The 16,007-nt window shown below is 35.7% G+C and overlaps 2 protein-coding genes across 3 annotated transcripts in view; one reads left to right on the forward strand and one right to left on the reverse strand.

Annotated features, from left to right (window-relative positions):
* The window catches only part of LOC311429636 (solute carrier organic anion transporter family member 1A2-like), a 49,199-nt gene extending 33,520 nt beyond the window's left edge, over positions 1-15,679 (reverse strand). For both annotated transcript variants that reach the window (XM_084505717.1, XM_084505716.1), the window contains exon 1: positions 15,556-15,679. The gene's annotated coding sequence lies outside the window, so the exon portion shown is untranslated. The remainder of the gene's footprint in view (positions 1-15,555) is intronic.
* Positions 1,481-5,626, forward strand: IAPP (islet amyloid polypeptide). The gene is made up of 4 exons (XM_084506813.1): positions 1,481-1,839; positions 2,250-2,346; positions 2,488-2,622; positions 5,133-5,626. The coding sequence occupies exons 2-4, from the start codon at positions 2,267-2,269 to the stop codon at positions 5,323-5,325; spliced, it is 408 nt and encodes a 135-aa protein (XP_084362939.1). The 5' UTR covers positions 1,481-1,839; positions 2,250-2,266; the 3' UTR covers positions 5,326-5,626.
* Positions 15,680-16,007: the final 328 nt, after the last annotated feature.

Here is a 16,007-nt window from a genome sequence, read left to right on the forward strand (position 1 = left end):
AAATGGGTCTAATCATGCCTTCATTTCCAGGGAGTGAAATTGTTGTAGTGTTTCAAAATGCTACAATGAAAATGACACTAGAATGTTATTTCATTCCAGTCAAATGCTATAGTGAAAACATCAATAGGAAACTTTATGGAGAGATAAATCTGTTTCAGATGTTGCACAGAATATATTGCCATGGTGAAGACATATCAAAACTATTCTTATTTCTTGAACACAGGAACTGTCTGTCCAGAACAAGATAAAAGAAACCTAGGAAAAAGAAAAAAGGAAAAAAAAAAAAAAAAAAAAAAAAAAAAGTATATGATTGCATCATTAAAAACAGACAGCAAACTATTCAGGAGCAGCATCCTTTTTTTTTTTTTTTTTTTTTTATAAAAACATTTTATCACTTGCCAAAGTCATATTGAAAGACTAGGTGTTGTATCAGTTTAAGAGGATACTATCCCAGCTAAATATCCCTTCTACATTCACTCTAAGTAGCACAGATGCCTGAAGAGGTTCAACACTGGATCTTTTGCTATTTCAGTACAAAATCAGGTTTTATAGACTAAATGGACAATGAAGGAAGCTTCCAGTAAAGGCAACATCCTTGACACTGGAGCAGTTATAAATGAATTCATGTTCTGTGGGAATATCAAAGATCTGTGTGATTCTTATCACATAATTCTTATCACAGATAACTTTGTCTGTGATCTTTTGTCAACATCTTAACATCCATAAATAATTGAAAAACCAGTTTCCCAAAGGCACTTAGGCACCTGAAGGTATAACTAAAGACAACTACCGTGACAGAAAAAAAAAAAAAAAAAAAGAAAAAAAAAGCAATTTGCTTAATTCCCACTGAAATCAGGAGAAAGGGTTCCAATCTGTATCATTGACAATCTGCAATCAGGCAATGTATTTTGTTATACAGTTTTAAAAAACTAGTCTCTTAAAAGCTGTATATCTTTTCTATGCACCATATTCTATGCACACTATAAATAAATTTGCATAGGCTGCATTTATTTCAGTATTCCCTAGCTTTTTAACACTAGTCTTTACCTTCTTAAGAATATTAATTGAAACAATTTGCATGTATGAAATAAAGAATCTACCAGTGTTAGTAAAACAAAAGATTTTACATTATAATGACAGAATTCCATTCTTATTTTTACTTTACTGAAAAGTTAATTGATTTCTACATTGTTACCCTGAATGATCACCCTATCTGCCGATTTAAGTCATTTTATCTCTTTTCTTATAGCTCGCACAGCTTTTAGCCCTTCAAATGTTTTCGTGTTTTGATCATCATATCCTTCTACAACAAACCCCTCCAACTTTACCTATTCTAGCTTTTCTAATATGTCTGTTTTCTTATGTTTCAGTTACTGGTGATCCATTGTTTCATTTAATACGGCTTTTTTTATAACTTTTTGTTACCTTATTTAGCCCTTGAAAACACCCACAGGGAATATTACCTCAGCATCTTATCAGAACTGTAAAGCTGAGGCTACAGTTCTGATGTGCAGTATGCTATTACAGTATCTTCATGAGGGCATCCTGCATATGCTAGGTTAATATTTACTGATGTGCTAATGGAATAATGACCGATCTGCCTCTGCTCCTCTCTGGGGCACCTTCTATCTATAGGGATGGGAATTAATGACAGTCTCTCTCTGCTGCCTGATGTCAGAGCTGAGAAAGGTGTGAAGGGTATATAAGAGCCGTATTACTTGTCAGCAAGGAAGGGGGAAAAGGGATACTCCAGAGCTACATGCAAGCGTGGAATTGTTGCATGCACCCTTCCTGCTAACACAGGCGTGCATCTTCAGTTAGCTTCCTGACCACTGCAAGGTAAACAATTTGTCTTTTTTCTTATTTAAAATGCGATGCAGCAGATGTGCTTTCAGGAAAGCACAATGTTTCTCATTATTAATTAACAGCATTTTTCAGGAAAAGGCTAAAATAATTTTGAGGTAAATTGCACTTGGGACCAAAATTTGAGATTAGGACATGTCAGGAAATGCAAACCAAAGATATGGGAAAGGATTGAAGGATTGACAGTACTAGATGGAAAATGAACATTTACTGGTGAGAGCTATCTGTCTAAAACTGCATGTCACTAAACTTGTGGGGATCATTTTTTACTCTAGCCTGTGAAAAAGACTAGCTGCTGTTGGTTTAGGACAGCATGGGCACCGGTAATAGGATACACTGAAGAGTATTTGGGATTGCTTTCAGTTTTGAATCATTATTCTTTTCAGAAAGTTTGGAAGCAAAGATGTGCAACCTAAAGCTGTCAGTTTTCTTCATTGTACTTTCTGTCACACTGAGTTGTTTGGAAGCTACACCTATTGAGAAGTGAGTATCAAATAATCATATTTATTTCTATATAAGGAAAATATTCATATTGTTGCATGAATTGCTTTTACTTTCATGTCCCAAATAACATGAGCAAAAGTAGAGCTTTTCAAATCCTCAAGTGTGTTTTATTGTTTAAAGATTATTATCTGTGGCTGATGATCTATCTGATGGGACTTCCAAGAGGCAAGGATGGATATTGCCCATCGTGTCACAGAATACACTCTCAGGACTTAGCGAGGAAATGCCAGAACAACCAGCAGCAAAGACAAAAAGGTATTGATTTCCTATGTTTGTTCTTGTCATATCATAGGATTCAATCATGAAGTAAACTTTAAGCCAGTGATATTTTGCTACTTGAGACTTCCTGTATGTTGTCAATTCTCAAACAGCTTTGAATAACCTTCTTCTTGTAAATAGAGCCATTCTGTAAGACCAAGGGATAGAACGTGAAATCCAGAGACAAAATTTGCAGATCATTTATCAGTTCAAAATTATAACTTTTTCATGAATGAAAAAAAAGCCTACAAATACTATGTTTCCTTGAGAAATAAGGTCTATTTTGAGAGGGCTTTTTTATTTAAATGTCATATTTCCAAGACTGAGCTGGGGGGAAGAAATATATCCTGCATAATAACATTAGTTCTCTGCTAGAATAAAATTCTTTTAAAATGTAACTATTTCCTGTAAGTGAATAATATTTCATTGGTGTTAAACATCAATTTAATCATGGGAAGAATGAAAAGAAGAAATTGGTTTTGACATAATTTAACTAGTCTGACGTATTCATGTTCATAGTGCCATAAATCCGATTTCAGGTAACTTTTTGATGAATACAATAGCATTTCAAAAAGTATTTGCAAATCTTCTAAATGAGAAATACCACTGAACTACTCTATCTGTTCTTTGGTCTTTTGATTGACTTTATTCAATAACAGTTCTATTATAGGTAGATTCAGTAAATACATGTGTCTGTCTAGTTACTGGTTCCACTCTCACTGAATTCAAATATATACATATATATTATATAACTATTTGGTTATCTTCCAAAATAATTTAATAACAGAGACTAAGTCCCTGAATTTTTACAGCTTTTGCTTTTTAAAAAATAAAATAATTATTGTAATAATTATACACAAGGCTTCACCTTTATGAGTGCAGTATGCCCTATCTGCTTTTCTAGGGCCTTGGCTTACAATCTGTTAGTGGGTGCGCTATCTCGTTGAAGCACATATTCAAATAAAGGCTACAGATCAGAGAGCTGGTAGGCATGACGGATTCAGTCAGGCTTGACATCAGTTAGTAAAGTGGTAACTTCCTGCAAGGACTGGAGTATTAAACTTGAGTGTCGGTGCCTAATTTTGTATCATTAAAGAAAAGGAGAACTCTGTCTCCACAAACAATTCAAGATTTCTATGAGAAGCAGTTGCTGTTTGAACCTCATATATTAAGGGCTTGATTAAACTCTTTTTATATCTACAGAAAAAAAGGAAAATCTAAGGGAATCTATATCAAATCCTATGCAACCACTTACTTTAAATATAGTTACATATTTAAAATATTGACTGCTTAGAAATTGCTGTCTATTTGCTGATCAAGAACCAGTATAGTACAAACATTAAAATTCTAGATGAAATTTTAGATAACAGATTTAGTCGATCCATAGGTAAATATATTAATAATTGCTCTGAGTTTGAAATTGGAAATTGTAAATCTTGACAGTGAATTACTACTGAAAACTGTTGTCTACTACTTGCTACCTCAACATGAAGAAACCCAAGAAAATTAACAATTCTATAAGCAATCTCAGTTTATAATACAATCTCAGCTACAATAATCTCAGCTTAAAACAATCAAGTATTTCTGTCTGAAGGAAAAGCACGGTAGTCTAATTAAAAAGTTTAAAAGACTTTCAAGATATCAAAATATATAATAAAATGTTTCTCTTGAAAGAGAAACATTTGTGTATCTTGATATCTCTTTCAAGAGAAACATTTTACTGTGATTAAAACAAAAATCCCATGCTGCTTATGTCCTGCAGAGAGTTTGTAAAAGTTCTGTTGGCTCAGATCATGAAATGTTCTGTTTAGATAGAGGCTCATCCATGGACACTATTACAGACTTTTACAGCAAATTCAAGCTGCTTGTGTTCCAACAAAGATGTGGCTCCTATTCATTACTGAAGAGATCTCTATTTAGATAGAGCTAAATCTTAAGTGGTATTGAAGCAGTTGGGAACACCTGCCACCTCTCATGGTCATGACACAGTTGGGAGAGTCTTTTGGCTCAGACCATTTAGTGTGGACTGGAAGGTTACTGTTCAGTGAGAGCAGGATATGATTTGGTGGGAATAAGAGAACTAAATAAATGTTAGTAGTTGTCATTATGTTAGTAATCCTCATGATATCAGCAAGAGCTCTAAATAGACTTAGAAGTTCAGCTTAAAGCTAAACATTTAGTCACTGTTTTCACTTACTGTCTTAACTATACTATCATTACAGGTTTTCTAGATGTCATAAACTGCTTTTCTGAATATCAATAAAAGTGACATATGACTGTTAAGGTCTTTGCATTTAAATAAACCCCATCATTAAAACTGATAATAGCACACAGTGCAAAATTTTTTTTTCAGGCACAAAGTAGGTGGTAGGAAGATTGTAATGTTCCTGTATTTGTGCACATATTAAAAGAACTCCCACATTAGCACATCTCAAATGCCTTTTAGAGGTGGCACACCTGATTGCTCATCATTTGACTTCATTTTGGCTCTTTTTCTTTTACATTAGTAGTCACCATCTGGAGAAACGGAAATGCAACACCGCTACGTGTGTGACACAACGCTTGGCTGACTTTTTAGTTCGTTCCAGCAGCAACATTGGAGCAATTTACTCACCTACGAATGTGGGATCCAATACATACGGAAAGAGGGACACAGATGGGCTTTTAAGCAAAGAACCCCAAAACAATGCACAGCTTTAGGGTGTTAAAATGACTACTGATACAGTTTTCATTAAGAGCTCAGTTTCTAACGTATCGATAATGTTTTTGTCATTTATTACTTGTACAGTCTTAACAGTGCCTTGTTTTCTTTGTGTGTGTATATGTAATTTATGTTCATCATTTCACTATGAATGTACATCATACATAAGCTATTGTTTCAACTCCATTAAGAATTCCAGAAATCTGCTTGTCAAATTTCTTTGTAAAGGAAAAACAAAACAAAACAAAACAAAACAAAACAACTACACACAATAATAAATGGAAAACTAATTAATTGCAACAGTTTTTTTTTTAATTATTTTTATTAAAAGGCTGAAAAAGATAACATGATGTGGATGTCTTTATAGTCACAGTTTGATAAGAGGAAAGCAACTATCTTAATTAAGACCAGAAAAAATCCAAATGGTGAAAGAAGTAAGATCCAAATAACACAAAGAACCTGCTGGTTTGGAAATGTCTACAGTGCCTTGTTTTGCCCAGCTAAAAGAACAACTAGATGAGATACTATGGCTGTATTGTGTCTATGATCAGACCAGTTAACTGACTGGTCTCTTTCCACCATAATGTGCCTAAAACTAGAAGTAGCTTTGCAGCACAGATTTCTATACATACTGAGCATGGGATTTTAAGAGTTTACTATTCTTACTTTAAGACAGTATCAGTAAAATGTAAGAATCATGAGCATAAGGAGGCTCAGGGGCGACCTTATCGCTCTCTACAGGTACCTCAAAGGAGGCTCTAGCGAGGTGGGGGTTGGTCTGTTCTCCCACGTGCCTGGTGACAGAACGAGGGGGAATGGGCTTAAGTTGCACCAGGGGAGTTTTAGGTTGGATGTTAGGAAGAACTTCTTTACCGAAAGGGTTGTTAGACATTGGAACAGGCTGCCCAGGGAAGTGGTGGAGTCACCATCCCTGGAAGTCTTTAAAAGACGTTTAGATGTAGAGCTTAGTGATATGGTTTAGTGGGGACTGTTAGTGTTAGGTCAGAAGTTGGACTCGATGATCTTGAGGTCTCTTCCAACCTAGAAATTCTGTGATTCTGTGATTCTGTGATAAGCGCATTTTAAATATGAATAAAAGAAATTCACTTAACTAGCTGGCAGAAACATTTTTCTTTGTGTATTCCTTTCCTTGAACTTAAGTAATAAGGGAAGAGACAAAACCAACCAGTGGTTCAGGCATCAAAATCTATCATAGATGCAAAGTAAATTTGTCTGCTGACAAAACAGGCATTTTTTTGCAGGTAGCAATTATATTGCAACGAACATACAGGAAAACTAGTTAGAGATGGGCAGATGTTAATGGAGTTTTCACAGTGTCATTTTCTCCTGCCCCAGTCCAGAATCACCACAGGCTTAATAAACATTTGTTCCCTTAAAATGGTATGTGAACTTTCACAGAAGTGACATCATAGCAATGAGTGTTTTGTTCAACATTTTCTCAAGGAGAGTTCATAATTATCTGGAACACATGACTGGCCAATTATGAAAAACATTCAGCAGAATCTTAGTGCTGAAGAAGCAAGTGAAACTTTAATAATTGCCACTGGTTGATTTATTTCTGTTGTAAATAATGCCTTGAAATATAAAAAATTGTGTTAAATCCAATGTTAAATGGTACATTCCCTTCATTTCACAGATAATACATGGAAATAAAAATTACTGCACAATTTTTCTGCTTTAAAACTGCTACTGACCACTCTGCTAAGAAAAGTTTCTATCTTCAGTGAAATTCTAATATATATTTATTCTAAAAGTTCTTGAGAAAACCATTCAGATGGTGTTAAACTTATCCCATATATATGCCACCTTGAAATGCTTTCCATTCTAGTGTTTTTAAGATATGTTATGCACCCATTGTGGTTTTAATTTGTTTTTCAACTAGAATATTTACTTTTCAGAAAACAAACAAGAAACTGACAGGATAGCTGTGAACTGTCACTGTGACATTGTTTGTACAGAGGAGAAAGCAGGAAGAATTTTTACTGCAGGTGGATGCTGATTTCTAGGCTGATCCCATCCTGCAATATGTACAATGCATTATGCATCAAATTCTACTCTTCAAGCTGCCATCTGACAAAACAAAGCACAGACTATCTCTGCTTGGTTGCAAGGGAACTGTTTACATTACTTTCTGCCCTATGTTCTTCCAAAGCTGAAAGATTTATTACTAACATCTATGTAGCATGTTTGCCCCATTTGACAAAATATTAAAAAAAAAATGTTACTCATCTTGCAGTCCAGTGAAGCAACAGATAGGGTAAGAGATGTATCAATAGCTCAGAGGAGGACCACCTAACTTTAGCTGCTTTTTGTCTAACCTCTTGTGAATGCTCTCCTGCTATTTGGTGGAGAAAGACAGCTACTTTCAATATATCCCAGTTTAGACACCTATTTTAGGATGGGATGAATCACCCTCTTGAAGAGCCTCTGTTTCTTCATTGACAATAGAGAGTGTCTAGACAGTTGAAAATGGGTACTGTAAGATAACTGGAGTTAGATGATATGAATCCCACCTTCAGTTGGTATGAACCATCCAACTTAAAATAAACAAAGAAACAAACAAACAAACAAATACAATGACACACACACACACACAAAAAGCTTTAAGCTCTAAATCACCAGAGTGATCGATTCTCAAATTCTGAACTAAATTAATATGTTTATCCATTTAGAGCTTCTTGAGAGCATCTTGCCTACAAAGTTGTTTCTCCATGTATGCCCTTGAAAACACAACTCTGCTACGCTACTTGTTCCTGTGTAGTTAGCAACAACTGCGCTTAGACTAGTCATGGTAAGCCTGGATACAAGCATACACATAGAGAATGAGTCACAAAAAGAGGTGGATTTAAACAGAAAAAGAAGAGAAATGTTAAACATTAAATCAACAGCACCCCAAAAAGCATAACTTCAGACATTTCAGAACATGAAGACTGCTGGGTGAAGCCTAATTAAATAACAAAATCACAAAAAGTAAAAACAAAGTCCTCTAGGCACTTTTAAAATCCCAATGTGTATCTGCGTCCCTAGGGAGCTAAATATTTGCTGACTATCATGTCTTACATAACTTTGGTTCTTTCTGTTTATCCAGCTATTCTGCATCTTTCAGAGAAGAAGTAAGAAAAGAAAAAGCATAAAGAGTGGGAAATGAAGAATGTAAACAACATGATTAGGTTATTTTCCCTTTAAAAATAAAAATACTAAATCTCTGTGTTTTAGTGGCTTCTATTAAGTTCTTTTTAAAAGGAACAGAATAGGGACATAATACTGAATTTCATTAAATGAACAGGGGAAGAAAAAATCATCAAACAAGCAAAAAAAAATTTTTTTAAGATGATATGAACATCAAGAATGTATTAAACAGATAAATGGACCCTAGGGGCTAATATTTCTCAGGAACCATGACAGCTTCATAAAAGACAGGATTTATATATTTTTGTGTGATGAATAAAGTTGGGGTAAGAAATTGATTTCACTTTAAAAAGCTTGGGCTAAAAATAAGAAAGCACAATATTCATTCAACATAAAATACCCTTCTATTGAATAGTAACTTTTGAATGGATAGTTTCAGTTTTCATTAAGGAAATATCCATATTATTCAGATAAATAAGATTCTTGGAGGAGACCTCAAGCACTGCATTGGCAAAGCTTCCATTCACTTTCAACAGGGTAGTGTTATTAGGAAGTCTGGATTTTACTGAATGATTTATAAAAAGTCAACATGTTGATACTATAAATAAAATCATTTTCCTGTAATGCACTACTGAATATCTTCAGAAGCTGCCATCTTCACTTGCTAGAGTTATGCTGGGTTTGAGTTAAGTAGTTCACTTAAAATATAACTTGACAGTTATGATAGACTCCTTTTGTTTAGAGTAACAAGGTTAAGTAATTTTGTTGTACAGCTACATTATCATATAGAAAAGGGACTGCTTTACATAGCTTTTGCAACACGGCTAGCAAAAAGCTTTGGTAAGGTATGACATCTCCTTGCTGTATGCAGAATATAAAAATAATGGTGGAAGTAACATGAAATAGAGTCTTTCTATGGGATGTGACAACTTCTGTTTCAAACATCTTACTGTCACCTCTATTTTTCCACACTTGGGAGAAAAAAGAAAAAGTTCTACTGAAAAATAAAATATATTTGAATTATTTTTGTGGTCCTGTATGCTTCAACAACCAGACTCCTACTGGTTAAACTAAGCTTCAGTTTAAGAACAAAGCCCCTCATGATCTGTATTGTCTACTGATCAGTTTTTATGAGAACTATATAAATTGGTTTCCAGCTTCAATAGCTATGAAAATTATATATTCTTAACTAGGTCCAGTTAAGTGTTTATCTAACTAAAAAATGTCTTCAAATCAAAGTGGTAAAAGTAATTCTCAAGCTAGGGATCCAGATTATATACCATCAAAAGTTGAAAGCCATAACATCAGAAACTGGCTAAAGAACAAGACAATGGTGATAAGACAATAGTTAAAACTGCTCTTCATTATGCAAAAAATTTTCTTCTTGAATGCCAAAAAATCTGAACAAAAAGAACACATTTACATCCATTTTAATTCTAACAATAGGCTTGATCTGAGTAACAATCATGCCATAAAGTCACTATTTCCTAGAAATGCTTTTATAAACACAAAATCCATATAATTATTCAAATTAAGGATCTTAAACCTGCCTCTACTTTAATAACATTTTTGCCTCTATATTAAAAGAGTCTTTCTGATTCAGCACTAGCAAGAGCGAAACTGTTTCTGATAGCCTATTTTGCGGTACCCTTAACACACATGATTACTGGACAGAGAGCCTGAGACTTGTTGCAGAACTGGTGACACCTAGAGTGGTGGAATCTGGTTGAATTGTTTTAGTCCCAAGTTTTGATTGGGGCATTCTCTACAGGGTGGGTTATTTTTTTTGTCATTGTTGTTTTCAAAAGGAATTAAAATACAGGGACATATTAAAATAATTGGAATTCTTTAAGCACAGTGCATTACATGTGTGAATTGAATTAGCTGGAATCATTTTTGAATGAAATGCTACTTGATATGATTAAAACCATCAGAAGTTTGCTAATATTTACACTGCCAACAGAAGCAGATCATTGTATTCAAACAGAATCAGTCCTTATTCAATAAGCAGTTCCTTTAGAAGTGGTCGAAGTGGGACTTGCCTTCTTCCAGGGAATGTGTAAACATTTTAGCAGCCTGTGATTATCAGACCGGGACTGAAGTAGCTGAGCTACTTAACTGTCAGAATATGGGTTATTTTCAAACACTGTTCTTGGACGATCCCATTACTTGTGTTGTTGCTTATGGATATGGAACTAGCCACATAGCAGAGGATTAAAAATAAATAAATAAATAAATAAATAACAAAAAACACCCTGTTAAATGGTTGCTGGTAGACATTTTTTATTTCCATTTTCCCTGCTTTGTTACAATACAAGAAGGAGAGAGTAAAGGAGAGATATTGGGACAGTATATTCTTTCTTTCACAGAAAATACAAATTTGAAGTAGTGCATGAGACTGAGAGAAGTTCAAGTGGATCATAGGATGAAAGACTATTTCACTTGCCCAAACACTGTTTTAGATTTCAGGATGACCACACAGTTGTAGCAAAGAGATCAGAAGTGACTACCTCCACTGTAACGATTTCCACGTCTCCAGAGAAAGTCAGCAAGAAGGACCACCACTTTTTTGACCTGTTCTGGATGCACTATCTTGAAAGATGCTGTCAGAGCAAGTGGTCATCTCATGTACTTCCTGGCAGCCACTGATTTCCTAACCAATCTCATAAATCAGGCTGCTCCCCAGCAATTGGTGCTTCAAGCATCTGAATGTAGCACTTCCCCACAGTCTGCTTCTGTTAAACTGGCTCCAGACATACTGCAGGTTTCCAGGAGGAGGCATCCATGCTGCTCACAACTGCAGGAGGATGTGTAAGTATGGGCAACAGGGCTAGCAGAACCTGAGGCCAGGAGAAGCCACTAATCATCTATACCTTTCCTAACTTCTTTGGTTTTCTGAGGTTATCCCCTCATATCCTTGTTTTCTTGAGGAAGGCTTATTGAGCAAAGACTTTCTAAAAACATTTTTCAATGCATAGTTAGTTGTTGTTAACTCACTCTTATTTTGGAAGCCCTTTCCCAAATAAAAAAAAAGCAAATGTTGCCACTATTTTTTACTACTATTTTTACCCTCTAATTACATTAGGACTTTCCCAAGAATCTCTGCATACACTCCACCTACTAACATGAAGCTTACACACTAAGGACAAAGCCAAACCAGATGTAAGCATGTTTGGAAAAGACTTAATCAAAATATCATTACTTGAACCAGAGAATGTAAACAGTAAATAAACTAGCATGGTGCCTCAGTCTATTTCTGGAAGAGAAGTTTGTGTTTTTCTCATTATTCATTCAGAGCTTTCCCAGCTCAAATCCAGGCCATTGAAGAACAGCATCAACAGCATCAACACGAGCTCTGTAACCGTGAGCACACTGAGTAAGCCTAATGTAGTATAAAGCTCCTAGACCATATAATTTGGAATTAAATGACTGAGGAAGTCTGCTTCACCCTAATATTCTACCTCCTTCTTCCACACCTTAGCAATACAGCAATATTATTATAATAATAATAATAAAAAAAAAATCCACATTTTTGCCATTAGACAATTAGCATTGGAGACAGATGACTCTACCAAGGGCCCTGCTAACTTTCTCTGGAGTATGACCCTCAGGGTCGCTTTCAGCTGGATCAGCATTAATGTCTGAAAGGCAGCTACTCACATAACTAGCCATTTCCAATCTCAAGAGTATCAGGGAAGATAGCTGAGACAGTGGCTTTATAGATCACTATGCCACAAAACTTGCCCCATAAAATTAAGAAAGAAATCACTCTATCCTAAAAGAATATGCTCGTGTTCAGTTCTCATTCCAGCAGATGCAAAAATAATTTTTCCTGTTCTTTCCTACATTTTTCCTTTTCCTTTCCTACATTTTTCCTTTTCCTTTCCTACATTTTTCCTTTTCCTTTCCTATATTTTTCCTGTTCCTTATGAGATTCAGGGGCCCAGCTGTCATCTTGTATTTCCCTAATTTCACCACATTTTGCACAGTGTGGTTGACAGCACCCTAGAATCCCCATAGATACTGCCTCACAGATAGTCATAAATAGGCCTTATGATACAGAATTTAGAGAATTTTCCGATTGTTTTTGTGTGTGTGTGTGTGTTTTGTTTGTTTGTTTGTTTGTTTTCCTAGCAAGATCATTTCCACAGGAAAGGAGATTTCCTCCCTCACTCTGAAGTGCAACAAGGGAAAAGAACCTGACCTGCAAATGTATTCCTCCTTCCAAGCCTTTTTTTTTTTTTTTTTAATTTTTTTTTTTTTTTCCTTGGGAAAGCTTGAAGGGGGAAAAAGGAAAGAAGGAAAATCAGTAAACTATGTCTTTGAAAGCAGTACAGTACGGTCAGCATAATGAGACAGGAGAGGATAAGCTTTGAATAGTTCTCCCACAGAGAACTAGTTTCATCCTAGAGCTGCAGCTCTTCCTTTCTTCATTTAATCATCATATTAAGTAATAGATTTTACTGTCTAAAGTCTGCAGAATTTGACTTACTGCTACAACATGTCTGTGGAAAGAACCAAGACTCTGTATGTTTTAAGAAATTCTCCTCTGTACCCTCTATTTAGAAATGCAAGCAGAAGACTCCAGTGAGATCAATCATAGTCATAAATTTTACTGCTCAGATATTACACTACATTTATTTATATATCCTGAAAGAGACTGGAGATTGGGTATCTGACTAATGCTAAGGTTATAAATTGATCAAAGAAATCTAAACCTAACTGCAAACCTCCTCCTCATCCAAACACATCCATCATATTCTAACAATTTGAAGTACAATTCTAATCAAAAGTGATCTGGACTTTTTTTTTTTTAATCCAGACAACTGCATTCAATGCATATTCACTGACAAGGAAAATATAAATAAATAAATTATATATATATAAAAAAAAAGATTATTTAGTTTGTTGGTTGTATTACTATCAGAAGTAGAGAACCAGCACAAATCACTCTGACATCAGTTTCTCTTGTGTTTTCTATATCCTATAAAACCTTTTTTTAATTAAAGTTTGCATAATCATATCCTATAACTGAAATTAAGTTATCCACTAAGTAAGGTGGCACAGATTGCAAACTGATTTTACATGCTTGATGTGTTCCACCCTGTGCCTTGGAATCTGTGTAATCTCACTCAAAAAAACACTTGTTGTTTCAATCTGATGAAGTCATAAAGAGTATACCTGCCTTATTGTTTTCCATTGTGGTTCACTCTGAAACCTAAAAAACACTGCTCTTACATGAACACCCAGCCATTGTGCTGCAGCTAGAAGTAGGCAAGAAAGCAAATAAATAAATATAAATAATATATTATTTTATATAATAAAATAAAATAAAAATTACACTGGTGATGTCAATCTGTTGATAAAGACATTTCTTTTGGGCAAAAATATTTGTTATCAACAACAGTTTGGAATGTCAAAGTATCTGGGATTTCTCCTTTGCAAATAGAATAAGTTTGACATTCAAATCCATGTAAATTTACCAAGATGTTATTTTGCCAGATCAACTTTTCAAAGCAAAGCTGAACTTAAAAGTCTGGATAAACAAAACATCATGTGAGTCACATACCAGGGGAAGTTTCAGTACAAAGTGTGTCTCAATAAAGCCCAAATGCACAGATATACAGTAAAGCATAAATATTTTTATAAGTCTGTATCACTTGTTACCACCCAATATGTCATCTGTTTAACCTTTTGTAGTACTTGCTATGTCACTCTCTTATATATGTGCTCCTTAAACCCATGTACTTTTTTATCACCTCCTCTTTAATGTTTTTACCTTTTAAGGCATTAAAAGGTATTTTTGCAGCCACAGAACACTCCTAGTGCACTTACCTTTCCCCAGTTTGCAGTAAATAGTATTAAGTCACATGGTACTCTCCTATAGAAATGTCACACTTCTCCTACCACCCTGCACATAACGTTTCCCCTAACCATTGCTTTGCAGGAGGTTTGATCTCCACATCCTGAGTTTGCTGCAATCTGTCTTACATTGCTTAAATGCTTCTATCCAGCGCTCTCACTCCTTCCTCTTCTTAAAACAAAGATAACTTATGAAAAGGTTAGTCTCAGCGACATCCCTGCACATAGACAGGAGATCTTATACCACGTGGTTCTGAATATAACCTGACACATCCTATTACTAAGAGTACTAAAGGGAATAGAAAAAGGACTTCTATGAGGGTAGAAGGAAAAATAGCAAGTTGCCTCCCAATCAAATTCAAAACAAGCAAACAAACAAAAACAAAAACAAAAAACAAAAACAGGAGAATATTGAGAACATGGAAGTACAGCTTGTGGGTAGGACACTGGCACACTTGAGATGAGACACTTAGGGAGGTCACAGCAACAGCTCTGCTCCCTCAGAGCTCTCATTTTACCCCTTGAGCATTAGAGAGCAGGGCAAGGTCATTCTCAATCAGCAGTAGGGCCAGCCAGACTCCAGACTTTCTCTTTCTACACAACCCCTGAGACATCAGAAGTCAGGACTTCTTCTTCAACTACAAGATTCCCATTTCAGCTCTATTATGAAGATCCTTCCCCATCCCCTTAGTCCCATTCACCTCCTACCCCTTACAATGACCTTTGCTTAGCCTGCCCATATCTATACAGTACCCAATAATTCCAAACCTTTGGCTCTCCAGTACTGGCAAGGCCCATGTTCTCCTGTCCTTCCAGCCTCTTAGCATTCATACTGTTCCAGAGGCTGATGGCACCTATCCTGCTGTGCTGTATTTCAGCACAGATACGACACTTGAAAGATTCAAATACCACTGAGAATATGATTTTGCTGTGATCGGATACTACTGCCTAAAGAACCAAAAGTAAACAGAAAGTGGCTTGCCACTTGAATGCAGTTACGCAGCTGAAGCCATAAAACAAATAAAGCTGTTATGCCTTAACCTAAAATAAATAGATAAATAGATAGATAAATAAATATGATGGCAATGCAGAAGGACCTAGTACCGTTATAGTACCCTCACTACCACACAGAATCTCTTCCTCCCTTTTATCTCCACATCATCAGTACACAGCCAGTTTCTCATTGGCAAGCCATGGGGATTACCATCCACACTTACCCTTGGTCCAGACTGCACGTGATAGATGAGCTAGAGTTGTCTGCCCATGAACTGCAGCCCCGCACTGACTCCTGACAGCCCCAGAACTGCAGAGTTTATTTCTCTGCTCCCCCACCGAAGTCCACTCTCTCCAGCAGAGCAGTTGAATCCAAATCCAGTATTCAAGCTGCTCTCCTCTCTTTCAAAGAAAACTTACAAAAGCAGCTGCAAGCCCAGGAAGACAGCCAAGTTTGTTTGCCCTTGAAAGAAGGTGGTCATACAAGATGAAAGACAAAATGAGCAGAAAAGTCCTAAGGAAAAAATATACACTCTACATCTCCTCTAGGCATTAGTCAAAAATTTTACAAGTTGGGCAGCAAAATGCCACTTTCATAATCCCTGGTGAAGTTTTGTGATTTGTTTTGTTTTGTTCTTTAATTCACCACAAATAAAGAAATTCCTAACGTAACAGC

The sequence above is a fragment of the Aythya ferina genome, assembly GCF_964211825.1.
Source record: "Aythya ferina genome assembly, chromosome: 1".
Classification (NCBI taxonomy): Eukaryota; Metazoa; Chordata; class Aves; order Anseriformes; family Anatidae; genus Aythya; species Aythya ferina.

Bases quoted from the DNA above. Each gene is read 5' to 3' on its own strand.
- IAPP (XM_084506813.1), top strand. From the start codon at position 2,267: ATGTGCAACCTAAAGCTGTCAGTTTTCTTCATTGTACTTTCTGTCACA. The intron at 2,347-2,487 runs GTGAGTATCAAA...TATTGTTTAAAG, and splicing joins GAAGCTACACCTATTGAGAA to ATTATTATCTGTGGCTGATG. The intron at 2,623-5,132 runs GTATTGATTTCC...CTTTTACATTAG, and splicing joins CCAGCAGCAAAGACAAAAAG to TAGTCACCATCTGGAGAAAC.